General features: G+C 41.3%; 1 protein-coding gene across 1 annotated transcript; it reads left to right on the forward strand.

Annotated features, from left to right (window-relative positions):
• The first annotated feature begins 7,755 nt into the window (after positions 1-7,755).
• On the forward strand, positions 7,756-13,078 carry dusp5 (dual specificity phosphatase 5). Its single transcript, XM_008282449.1, has 4 exons — positions 7,756-8,223; positions 9,157-9,296; positions 10,003-10,222; positions 12,556-13,078. Exons 1-4 carry the CDS (start codon positions 7,860-7,862, stop codon positions 12,960-12,962), a joined length of 1,131 nt encoding a protein of 376 aa, XP_008280671.1. The 5' UTR covers positions 7,756-7,859; the 3' UTR covers positions 12,963-13,078.
• The last annotated feature ends 820 nt before the right edge of the window (positions 13,079-13,898 follow it).

A 13,898-nucleotide genomic window follows, 5' to 3' on the forward strand; every position in this document is an offset into this window, starting at 1 on the left:
TGTGATGCATTATTGAATGTCTACTGGACCGAGAATAGGACGAAACTACGCCCATAGTATTGGTAGTACTGATGCGTTTGTCGCAATTTTCGGAAAACACTGAAGGTTTATGGTAGACGATATTTATTTGTAGAATAGATTACTGTTCTTTTATTTGATTTGACTACAAGACAACATATGCAGCATATCTAACCTCATGCTCCAGCTTAGTTCAGTTCAGTATGTTTTAACAGATATAACAGTGGCAAGTCAAAAATAAACCAACTGTACACAACTTAGCTTACTATTGTGACATGTTTTTCATTGATTTTGTGTCCCTTTAACTTCAACTTATTTCAACTCTTCCCTTGGAACAAAGTCAACCAATCTACTTCCTTGTTCTTACTTGTTCTAATGTAATGCTGATTTGAACTGGAATAAAAGCACATTGCAACAGTATTGCAGCGCTGTTTCTGCGCAAAAGGCCAGATATCCTCGTTGACAAGCCAAAACAGGAAATGACTGCACAACTTTGAGTGGTGACGTATTACTTTTGTCACCACATGTTACTGCTTGATCTTTGCTGTAAATAACTTACTCATTTCTGGGTATGAAGCAGTCATTCTCCACATTTTAATGGGATGCCGGCACCCCGAGTCGCTTCCAGATACGAATGTGTTCAAGTGCTAATGTGAAGCAGGTGAAGACCATGTAGTCAGCTTTCTCTAATTATCATCTGTCATGGCAGCTTTCACAGATCTGCATGTGGACTTGTGTTATTTTAAGAGATGCGATAAATGTGGGCTCTGCTGTAAACCTCCTCCTCCTCCATAACCAGGTCATGCTGTGATTCACAGTACTGTACAGTACACGGTGTGATTCTGTTGTACTCGGAGTTATGGGATTGTGATAACGGCAAATGAAGCATGTTTTGTGCAACATCTGGACAAAAAAATGGGTAAACTATATAGGCGGGTTTGTTTTTTCTTTATATTTCACACATCATGGAGTAGCACAGCAAAGCGTTGGGCGCCACGATGAATTCCCACAGCTTCCTTTACCTCTGCGGCATAAACAGGCCAAATTTGGCACCACCTGAGGCCTCGGCTATTTCTATGCAAAGGAGATTTCACCAGAAGTGACTTTTCTTTCGAACAGCAAGCAGGAAAAGGGTGCTTTACCGTGTAGTTAATCTGCCAAATCTCCCTCTCTTTCTCCCTCCTCATCTTGCCTAAGAGTTTGGCTTGCCTCGAAAAGTCATGACATGACAAAGAGCAGTGGGTGGAAATGGTGGGTGAGTCAAGCCTTTGAAGCGTGTGTGTATATGTGTGTGTGTGTGCATCCAAGTGTGTGTTCAGTATGTGTCATCTGGGCCATCAGATCATGACTTGAACCCAAGAATGCCAAACATTCCTGTTTCATATTGAATTTGGCAGCCGCAGGTTTACCGGAGAGCTGGATGTGAACTGATTTGACTGTGTGGTTACTCACAACACTGAAGTTGGTTGCTGCTGACATGTGACGACATGTCATCAACGATCCCTGAAATACCAATAGCATTATTGAGAAACTCATCGTGGTCAGTGTTTCCTTGCTAATGAAACTTTTTAAAAGTTATGATCGTTAATATTAAATGAATGTGTTAATGTCCTGTCTGTCCGGGAAACGGAGCCCTCCACTATTGTACTTCTGGTTCCTCCATTTTAGTAAATTTGATTGAAGTATCAAGACTGTGTAGCCCTCTGGAACAAATTTGTAATTTTGGGCAACATAACTCAAGTGAACTTGACAGCAAATTTACACTTCGTTGACATGCCTATATTTAAACTCACCACTCTCCACTACCATTGCTGCGACTGCTACAACTTTCAAACCACGTTCCCACCTAAAAATCCCTCTGTACCTTAAAATGTTTTCAACATGTGAGAAAATTCTGCGTGAAGTGTGCATGTTCTCCCCGTGCAGCGTGGGTTCTCTCTGGGTTCTCCGGCTTCCTCCCACAGTCCAAAAACATGTTGAGGTTAACTGGTGATTCTAAATTGTCCGTAGGTGTGAATGTGACTGTGCTTGGTGGTCTGTCTCTAAGTGTGGCCCTGTGATAGACTGGTGACCTGTCCAGGGTGTCCCCTGCCTTCACCCTAAGTCAGCTGGGATAGACTCCAGCCCACCCGTGACCCTAATGAGGATTAAATTGAGTATAGATCATGGATGGGTGGATGGTTAAGTTGACCCAATTTTCTTGCCATGACAGGGCAGCTGTTAAACTTTTCTCAGTGAGCTCATAACATAAGACAGATAAGACAAGATTCAGCCCAGCATAATAGCAAGACCATAATTTAACTAAAGCTTCATTTAAAAAAAAGTATCAGCTAAACACAAATGTAACTTAAAGTACCAACGGTTTACCAATCGTGAGCCAAATAGCCTCAGGGAATGCACTTCTTTAAAACATTTCCTCATCATGATTTCTCATATTTAAAGTCAGTGCTCCTTAAAAGCACTCCCACATTGTCACAGTTCTCATGTTGGTTTATTTGTTCATAATAGGGTATTTTTTTATATATTGTGTAGGAGATATTACAAGAAATGATGGCTCTTGTTCCAATAAGAGCTATTTACTGAAGCTTCTTCTATGAATATTTTTTTTTTTTACCCGACTGGAATTCCAAGCTGCTTTACTCAGTGGTCAGCTGAGGTGAGTAATGTGGGACTTATTGGGAAACAGCATCATCATCTGGAGCCTCAGCCACCAAAACCAGGAAGCACCTGTGAAGCAGAGAAGAGAGGAAGGCTGAGTGGGGGGTAGATGTACTCCAGCGAAGGCGACCTATTGTGTACGAGTTCTTTTTATAAGTCACGTGGAAAAAAAGGAACATTCTGGACAGGAAGAGATTTGACACAGTAGCATACCGTACAAATGCAGCCTGGCCAACAGTAATTGTCTGGTGTCAACAAAAAGTCTTGTGACATGAGCCACATACAGCACAAAAAAACAGACACACCTAGCTGTAGGATGACCAAAACCAACTATGCAAATAAGCATAAAAAGTTCTACAAAAATGTAGGGTTGGCAAGAAATTCAATGATAGATAAGGCGTGCTGTACAAAAAAATAAAAATAAAAATAAAAAATTCCCATAAAAAAAAGAAAATCTGGCAGTGAGGGTGCCAAAGAAAAAAAGCATGTTAAAAAAAATGGTGAAATCGTTTAATGTTCCAAAACAGTAAAAAACTGAAAACAACAACAAACATCTGTAAAATAATGACATCTTTTAGCTGATTTATACACAGTAAAAGAGCGTCACTTCAATGTCACACAATGACAAAAATTATTTGTAAAATTCTGCATTTTTATGAGAACATTATTTACTTTTTTGTCCGACTTTACTCGAAATCATCTGTAATTCCACAAAAGAGGGAAAACCTGTAAAATAACAGTTGAAAATATAGATAGCCATTTTTCAATTCTTCATTTTTCAAAATCTATAAAGTAACAACATTTTTTTTGCTGATTTAAATATTTAAAAAGAGTTAATTGGACAATCAAACATTACAACAGAATGAATAACTACTTGGAAAAATACATATTTATCTTGGAAAAATACATACTTTTTCCGGGATTTTAATAGTTAATATCTGTAGTTAATGAAAGCAAGTTGCTAAAATAAAATAAAAAAACTACAGTTAAAAACGACTTTAAAAAGGCTTAATTTTTACAGCACAGAAGAAGAACACATTTTACTGATTCGTGTGTCAGTTATCAATCTGCTCGTAACACTCGTTTCACGCTGCGTTAATGAGAACAGTCGAGGAAACAGCTGAATTAGGAGAATGCATTATTACAGTTTTATTATAGCTGTATTTAGTAATCAAGAAAATGAGATTGCTCAGTCTCATTGCTGAAGTGCTGCAGGGTGTTTTAGTGATTGAAAACTATAATCATTTTCTGTGATATTTTGAAGAGCATTGATCGTCCTCTACATCTGCACAATATGCATCATTGTAGCCGCAGAGGCCTTTAAATATCTTGTTTTGTCTGATCAACACTCCAGAACTTAAAGTTATTCAGTCTGCTTATAGAAGACTAAGGAAACTAATCACATCTGAAAAGCTGTATGAACTATTTTTGAAATTATTATTATCCAAACAGTTTTCTGTCAATCTGCTAATCAATGAATCAATTAATTGCTTGCAGTTCTGCTCCTCTTCTTCCCAAAGGAAGTTAGATGGTGAAACGTGGTTTGTGTGGAGGATGGGTTTTTCTGTTTTCCTGCTGTTCTTCTACAATCCTAAAAAGATATAGGATATATAAGATATGTATTCTAAGCCCAGCTGGATGAGAGTGGTGGATGCATGGTATTTCCCGTACTTAAGGTCAATTGAACCTTAAACACCAAAGGACCAGAAATTGACTCATTGCGCTCGTGACCCAATGACATCACTGCTCAGATTACACGCTGTGAAAACACCGCGCCAGACACACTCACAGTCGAGTCCTAATAGCCCACCAGCTGACTGCGGCGTTCTGCACAAGTGAGATTGTGGCCGGTTTAAAAACCACCTGCCTGCTTCCTAAATGTATTAGCTATGCCACGGAGCCACTGATGCACCGCGGCAATCCTGTTAGACCATTCTGAAAATAAAGGAAAAAAAAGACCAGAAGAGGGTCAAAGGGAATGAAAAGACGAGATGAAGATGAGATATAATGTGCATGGAGGAAGCTGCATGTTGTTTTTCTGGCTCTCCTGGGTCCAATGTTGTTATTTACAGCTGACACTAGCAAACTCCATAATGAAATGAGGGCTCGGAAACGGATGGTGGGCCTCCCCGCTCATCAGCCGTGATGTCACAAGCCCAGATTAGACTGGACCATATGGCACGCTGCCTGCTGTCACCTCTAATCCTCTGCCGCCATCCAGGCATCTCTCCATCCAACCCCAACCATTCACTACCTACCTACATCTATCTATCTATCTATCTATCTATCTATCTATCTATCTATCTATCTATCTATCTATCTATCTATCTATCTATCTCTCTATCTATCTATCTCTCTATCTATCTATCTATCTATCTATCTATCTATCTATCTATAGTCAACATAGCCAGGCACAGCGCCACATGCAGTCCTTTCTCCACTATTGAATGAAACTCTCACAGTGCACAGCGGGCCATCTATTGTTTTGTTTGTTATTGATTTTTGAGGGGTTTTTTTTTTTTTTTGGTGTCTGTCCATCTGGGTCCGTCTCGCTGTCCGTTCGTCACACTTTCTGTTATTCGCCTTCGCTCTCTTTTTCTCTCTGTTTTGCTTTTGTTATCATTCCCACGCATTCATGCAGCTGACACAACATGATATAACATCAATCTGATGAGTTCATTGGCCCAAAGAGGCTTTCTCTTGTTATGTGTGTGTGTTGCTTTGATTTGAATAATTTAGTCTGACAGGATAAGTGAGATGATTTTCTATATTATTCTTATTGTCAGCTAATCCATAAAATAGACAAATGCCCATAATGGACTGATTCTACCTCATACTGTTGGTTTGGATTATTTTTACCTTTACTGTCTGCACCAGAGGAAAATTCTTTACTCCAAGCATGACACACAGTACATTCAAAATGGTTTCAGTTGGATTAGAAGCTACAGCCTACACATTCAAATCTAAATACACAAATGCAAATGAAACCCAAACACAGCCCTGAGTTGTGTGTCAGGACTGACTGCATGTCATGTGAGCGCAGCCAGTGTGACGTATAAACCTGTTAATTCATTTGAGGGATTAGGCTTACCATGCAGAGGGCTGTTAAAGGGGATATAAGGCTGGTTCACTGGGCTATACATGGGACTAAGCGGAAGTTAGAGGTTTGCTTCTGTCAGCTACTTGTCATCTGATCTCTCCCTGAAGTTCCCCACACTGCTGAGTACTACATGGAAGATTATTCATATACAGTCGGAACAAAAAAAAAAAAAAAAACGCAACAAAACACATTTGGGGATTTACAGCACAGTGGGTGTGGTGCTCACTGAACATTTTTATTGGCACTCGCTGTAAATGCTGTTGTTCTTGCAGTTTGCTGTGCAGGCTTTTTTACATAAATGTAGTTTTTCATTCTTCCTTCAATATCAAGGTGATATTTCTGTGTTTTTGCTTGTATGTATACAGTGCAAAATTTCACATTTATTCTTAACTGACAGCTCTGGTGCTTTGTTGGGGCTGAAACAAGTAGCTGATGAACTCATTAGAAGATTCCAGCTAAATGAATTATTTAAATACACAGAACAAAAATAGAAAGCATCGAGAAAAAGTCGAAAGCTGGTTAGAAAATGCACAGCTGCACAAAAAACTGAGTTTGAGTTGCTCCACCAGTGATTCTCTACCACTGACTGAATCCACATTCTAGTCAGATGTGGCTTTAAAGACAATAATCAGATACTGTGACCAGCACACAGACACTCCTTTGACCAGTGACTGTGAAGGTCCACCCCAAAATGCAGCTTTACTCAAATGACATGATGCCACGTATGACAAAAGAAAAGGCCGTAGTCAGACCCTTAAACATCCACAACTCCATCATTTGTCATCTAAGAAACAACTTCAGGCTGCATGGTACGGCAGACAACCTGCCAAGTGGATGAACATGTCCGTCAACGTGATCTTACCACCAGAAATGTCCACCAACTTCTCCCAGTCTTTAAAAGATAGCATTCCACAACTCAGCATCGACAAATTCATTAAATCTGTGCGTCACAGATGTGTGTGACTCATTAACAACGTGTGAATTCTTGTCAATGCCCCCCCCCACCCTCGATTTTAGTATTTCAAATATAGTGCGTACTTGGTTGTTTCATGACGTCTATTCTGTTGTGTACTTAGATAGATAGTAGCTCACACAGGTTACATATAAGTAAGGAAAATAAGGTGCAAATCGTGCTGGAAGAAGATTAAGGTGAAAAAGAAAACAGATGGTGCTGCTACAATAATAACAAAAAAAAAAGTGTTAAAAAGTATGACTACAGTATAACGATTAAAAATAATAAAATAACAGGAAACATCGTGCAGAAGAAGAGCCAGGAATATTGCACAGTTATTTCACTATGTTGAAAAGAATGGATACAATCTAAGCTGTTCTGTTCGGTGTATTTTTTAAGCAAAAAGGACCAAGTATTCCATTTGTGTGGCTTTTCTCCAATTTGTCTTCTTGTGTTTGCAATATAAATAGAAAATTCATTACCTCTAATTTATGGACTGTCGACAAAACAAGTTCCGTAAAGGTGCCACTCTGTCACCATAAAAAGCAAACAGTCAAGATTAATAATGGAAATGATCAATCATCATCCATCTCTGTTGCTGTTTTTTTTTTCCCCCTCCTGTAGAGGTGATTAATTCTGGCTGGGATGTGTGATAACCTCCATTCAAAATGCTGCATCATTATTATTATTTTTTGGGTCAATAGGAGTCACAGTATTGTTTGGATTCTTTTATTATCCTCCCTTTAAAAACTCTGCTTCTGTGTGCTTTGAATGGTCGCTGAGCCTGAAACTGAAAGGGAAGGAGTAGGAGCCGACGGAGGACACGCTGTGAGTAATGGCTGAATCAAACACACCGCAGTAGTGTAGTTTCTTATTTACAAGGCCCCGCGGGCGGAGTCACAGCCGAGTCATCGTGGTGGGCGGGGTTTTTCCTACGTTCACTCCTCGCCGGTGTCCATATATGGTTCGTGACGTCACACGCCGGAGGTCCCATTCACATAAAACTGATCGGCCGGAATCCCCTTGGAGGAAATGTAGGCACAGACGCGCACGGGGCTCTTCGCTCGCCCGTATTTAGGAGTAATCCAGTTTAATTCTTTAGGCAATAATAACAACACCTGAGCGTCAAAAATGAAAGTCTCCAGCATCGACTGCCGGCGTCTGAGGAAGATCATCAGGAAGGAGTGTGGAAGCTGCCTTATTGTGGATTGCCGACCTTATTTCTCATTCACGAACTCCAACATCAAAGGCTCTGTCAATGTCAATCTCAACTCGGTGGTGGTCCGGAGATCCCGGGGAGGACCGGTGCCTCTGCAGTTTGTCATCCCGGATGAGAGAGCCCTGTTTCGGCTTCGGGAGGGGAGCATATCGGCTATCGTAGCTCTGGATGACCGGACGTCCCACTGGCAAAAACTGAAAAAGGACAGTGTAGCACAAATAGTAATAAACACGCTCTCACATCTAGCGAGCGGGGCAAACATCTGTTTCCTGAAAGGTGAGAACTTTGGGAAATTAAACTGTTTATTCTTTTTGAAATAACGATGTTCTTTCAGTTTGCTTAGTTGTTTTAAAAGTGGGAGAATGTGGGCTCAGACATCCAGAGCTTCACTTGTTCATATTTCATCCAACTTTTTATGAGTCTTTTATTTTATTTCATTTTCTTCATGATAAAAACCTTACTTTAGAGTCAAAATTCAATTAGTTTATATCTCAAATGACTTCATACTCTGTCTAAAAACCAACTTCCCCTTCTGAATGTAGCAAATACAATCTTAATATGCTCTAAACTCGTGCGTAAAAAGACGGTTTAAGGCTACATTTTCTTACAGATGTGGACGACTAACAGTTTTTTTTTTTTTTTTTTTTAAAGATTTATGACACTTTTCTAGTAACTCCAACGCGGTTAAAGTCAAGTCATCTCTCTCTTAGTGTCTTTTTTTGCCTTTATTAAGAGCAGCCGACATTTTTCTCTCACTTCTTACAGACATAAATGTCCTGCGTGCGTCAATGGAGCGGATGAGTCAGTGCGTAAGAAACGCAAGCAAATTGGCGGTGCAGTGACTTTCGTTAACAAAAAAAAAAGAAAGAAAGAAACGAAAATTCAATGCCCTCCCAAGAATCTACTTTACTTAAATAGGTCCCCCGGGGTTGTGATAATGTGTTAAAACACATCCATCTCCGTCTGTCACTTGTCCGTCCTCAGGATGTTGGCCTAAACGGATTACCGGTCCTTTTAGTGCGGGCTCCTGTAATTAATTACGCGCCTATAATCAGGTTATAAAGGTTCTAATCCGGTGTTAAGACTGTTTCATAAACGTTGCCATTTCACAAGATGTGTGTGTGTCAGGGGGAGTAGAGGAGGTCGTATTGTTCTAAGCTTATTTATTAAAGTGTGTGTTCATGTTATTTTTTTCTTCTTCTCTCTCAGGAGGATACGAGAACTTCCACTCTCAATACCCTGAACTTTGCACTGAGGTGAAAACCATTGACCAGAGCGGAACTGAAACCGAGAAAAGAGTCAACAGCCACAGCGAGAAGCTTTCTCACCACAAACCAGATTACGATCAGGTATGGAAACACCCTTTTTACAATACAGAGCTTCCCTTCCCCTCTCTCTGTCTCCCACACGCAGCCACAGGGTGCACGGCTACTGTCAGGTTTTATTTTTAGCCTTATCCAAAAAAGAAAGAAAGAACACACACACATCCAAACCATGCTGACATCAGAGAAATTTATATTTGGCATCAGCCCATCAAAACATTTTCCCAACTTATGTATGATATTCTCTGACCTTCACTTCACTTCACTAGTCTTTTTATATTTGGCTCCAAAAGAGAGCTGACTGAAGCCCAGCTGATGTCAGGACTCCCCATAGAATGGAAAAAAAAAATACACAACAAAAACACACTCTTTCATCTCTGACCTTTCTTCTATCTTGTCCACTGGCCAAATAGAAAACATGAGTATCACAAAACGCTCCATTGTGTCTGTTGTTGACACACTGTGGGGTATTTCACTTGCTGGTTTAGATTAAAGGGAGAATCCAAAGCTACATGCATTCAGGTGCATTTTGTCTGCAGATAATTTGCTGCTGGCAGGTGCTTGAATGTTGTGGCTTGGAAAATTGGTGCATTTTCTCAGGGGTGTGTGGGTAAAAGCAGATGCATCAAGGCTGGGAATCTAGTGTTATGTCTTGCTAGAAGGCCATGTGTTGTGGTTCGTATGCATTTGGCTCACGTCTCTATTTCCTGTCTCTCTCTTTTTCCACCCTCAGGGGAAACCTGTAGAGATCCTGCCTTTCCTCTACCTCGGTAGTGCCTACCACGCCTCCAGACAGGACTATCTCAGCGACCTTCACATCACGGCCTTGCTCAACGTGTCACGCAGGGACCTGCAGCCGGCCAAGGGCCACTACGACTACAAGTGGATCCCGGTGGAGGACAGCCACATGGCCGACATCAGCTCCCACTTCCAGGAGGCCATAGAGTTTATTGGTGAGTTCAGTGAATATTCATTCTTTAATTAGGGTGCGGATATTAATGCACCATATCGTTTGGAGTTTAGAATATAAGGTAGCTGCCTCTCCGAGCTTAACACTCAGAATAGTTCCCTCACTCAAACCAGCAAGGAAGGGAAATAAATACACCACCACCAAGATGGAGGCATTTCCTGGAATAAGATTGACTTCAGCCTATTTATAATGTAACATCCCCCCCCGCGGAGCCTCAAAAAATACCCAAGCTGAGTCAGAAGAAACACCTATACATAGGTGTGTTTATTTCTGAAAAGCCTCATTGTCTTCAAATAAGCCCCCCTTTATCGCTGCCTCTCACCTGCTGCCATTCACAAATAGAGAGAGCTATAAGGAGCCAAGCTGTAATCAGTTTAACTTGATCGCTAGCCTTCAATCCCCCAACAACCTTATCCAGCCTGTCTGCTTTCATTCAGGATTTGCTCACTTCCACCCCCCCTCCCCGGTTCCTTTCCGACCTCTCTCCCTCCCTCCTTCCGCTACATTCCTCCCCCCCCTCGTCTTAACTTGAAAAAGACGCTTCCATGCCGTCACTGCCTCCCAGACTAAATCACACGCTGCCGGGTGTGGCCAGTAAGTGTGACAACTGGGTGAGCTGTCCGAGTTTAGTAACGGCACAGCGGAGGAGGCTGACTGACACATAAATAGTTATTTATGATAGATGGTTGGAGGATAAATGCTATAGCTGACTGATACACAACAATGGAGAGTATTTGTTTATTGCTAAGAGGTTGGAATCATTGATGGACCTGAGGCCAGCAGGGCAGCAAACAGAGGAAAAGAGAGTGTGTGGGAGAGGAGAGAGGTGCTGGATAATATCAGCAGCAGCAAAAGATGTACACAATGTGCTGGTGGCTATTTATAGCCAGGCATAACCAAGGACAAAGCTCACCCACAAGCAGCTTTGCTGACCTGTATTGGGTGGCTGCTATTGTTGGTATTGTGCATTGTTTGGGGATGCAGCCTACATTTAGGGTGTCTTTCTGTAAGCCTTTCTATTACATAAGGCAGCAAATTGGTCCAGGGGCAGGTTTAGCCTACATTCAAATAGGGCCTCCAAAATTCATCAACCTTGCCAAGCACAAATAGTCACAGCTGTTACTCGAAATAGATCAATCAGCAAATCGGAAACCCTCCTGACCTAGTGACTGATGTAAGACCGTCGAAGAGATAATAAATATTATTGATCTCCGGGATGAAAACAGCCACTGAAGCATGTCATGACGTCTCCAGCCAAAGGATGGTCATTAAAACACCCACTGCTGCTGCTGCTGCTGTTGCTGCGACTGCCCCTCTCTCATTGCATCTTCCTCTCTAGATGGAGCTTCATAATTCATTCATGTGGTTTATAGGGGATCAGAGCAGTCAGAAATCAGCCGTTCTAGCTGCAGTGGCACTCAGGAACAAACAGAAGTGGCCCTCAGTGTTTCTACTTAATAGAGAGAGAGCGTGTAGGTGTGTGCAGTGGCTGCGTGGAACTAAGTGTCCGTAGGTAGATCAGACTTAGATGCAAGACAGACAGAAAAAGGAGACACGTAGGTGTTTGCAGTAGTTCTAAGAATCAACGAAATCTTGAAACGTGTCGTGAGGGGCATTTAGACAGATGAGTGAAAGTAGATTTGTGTGTGGGCTTTAGAACATACAGATAAGTGTGTAGGAGTGCAGCAGCTCTAAATTAGAACACACGTCTCTGTGCCACGGTGAACACTGCAGCAGCACCCAGCGCCCCCACAGCAGTGCAGAAAAAAAAAATCTCATGTACAGCTGCGCTCTGTGACTAACACAAGCCTCACAAGTGTCTGTTTGTGTGCACCACATCAAAACTGGTATAGGAAGTGTGTGCATTTCTGTGTCGCTACAAATTAAGTGTACTGACAGGCTGGATGTTCCTGTTTGTCCAAAATATACTGCTGCTGCTGCTGCTGCTGCTGTGTACGTGAATATGTCTGTGTGAAAGAGAAAGAAACTAAATAGGTGTTCACATTAATTGGTGAGTGGGAGTAAGGAGTAGGCAATTGCAGTTAAAATGTGATTTTTCATTTGTTAATATGTGTTTAAAACTCCCTATTAATTTGTTGTAACCTCTCCACCACATAACTTGACTTTTAAAATATCAATTACAGCCAGATGCTAACGAAATGAAAAATAAAACCTGAAACAACATTGTAACCCATGTTTTAATATTTTCAATCAATAATTTGATGCAAATTTTCTGTGCAGCAATTTTGCTGATGTTCAAAGAAAGAAAAAGTTATTCCCATCTGACCACAGACTGTCCCCTTCTTCTCATTCCAGATCATGTGAAGCAATCAGGGGGAAAGGTCCTGGTACACTGCGAAGCAGGCATCTCACGTTCACCTACCATCTGCATGGCCTACATCATGAGGACCCAGCAGCTGAGGCTGGATGCAGCCTTCGACATCATCAAGCAGCGCCGGGCAGTCATCTCACCAAACTTCAGTTTTATGGGTCAGCTGCTGCAGTTTGAGTCCGAGGTTCTGTCCAATGCCCCGGCTCTAGCTGCCACACCTGAACCGGCCACACCTTGTGCCCCGGAGTCCGCCTCCTTTTTTGCCAATGACTTCGCCACCACCTTTAACACCAAAAACTTTGAGCCATCCGTGTTCACCCTCCCTACCTCTTGCCTGCAGTCCCCGGTCCACCACCAGTTCAAACTGAGCCCAATAACTGCACTGCCTTAAAATGAACTGTGACTGCTCGTAGTCTTACTTGAAAATATTAAAAAAAGAAAGAAATCAATGCTCTCTGTGTGCCTGGTGTTGAAACCGGCAGGGCAGATAGACCAGAGATCAGCAAAGAAGAGTCAAGATAGTAGTATTCACTTAATAGGACTTGAAGCTTATGAAATCTGTGGGCTACAGACGTTGATGCTGTTTTCCTGTCTTCTGAACTGCAGCGATGAAACAACACAGCACGGTGATAAACTGCAATATACATGCCTTAGGTTGATATTGTGATTTATTTGCCTATTCACAAATACAGTCAGGCATTTGAACTTAATTTATTTGAAAAAATAATGGTCTGTTTTTTTTTCAATAATGTGGATATGAATATGTGTTTAATAAATGTTTTCACCACAAAAATAACTTTGTCTTGTACTCATTGTAGAATTGTGCATGTGGTATGATGGTGGGTAGACTATATGAGTGTGAAATAAATTGTAAGAGCACTTTTTCCTGGTAGAAAAATCAACACTCCTTTAAAATCCTTGCATTAAGAGAATAAACTGCGTGGACTGGCCTGAATACAACAGTAGGGGCAACAGTGACACCTGCAGTGACTTTAGGATGGCCTTTATGAACAACTAATGAATGCTTATAGGCTTAGTGAGAGTCACACTGCATGTGCCCGCGGTTTGCCCATTCAATTAGCTTAAACTATGGAGGCTATAAACACTTGAATCAATGTTGAATTTGATTCTGGAAAACCCCGGAAGAAGCATTTTGGTCAACATTCCCGTTTGAAACAGATTAGTTTAGTGTTTTTCTGAAAGTAGAATAACATCTTAATTTCCATAATCACCAATAAACAGCAGCTGTTATCGGTTATTAAGTTTAGCTTCACTAACTTAGTTAACTATTATAACTACCACTCCTACCGGTGAGACAGGAAGACGA

The sequence above is a fragment of the Stegastes partitus genome, unplaced genomic scaffold (assembly GCF_000690725.1).
Source record: "Stegastes partitus isolate 25-593 unplaced genomic scaffold, Stegastes_partitus-1.0.2 Scaffold272, whole genome shotgun sequence".
Classification (NCBI taxonomy): Eukaryota; Metazoa; Chordata; class Actinopteri; family Pomacentridae; genus Stegastes; species Stegastes partitus.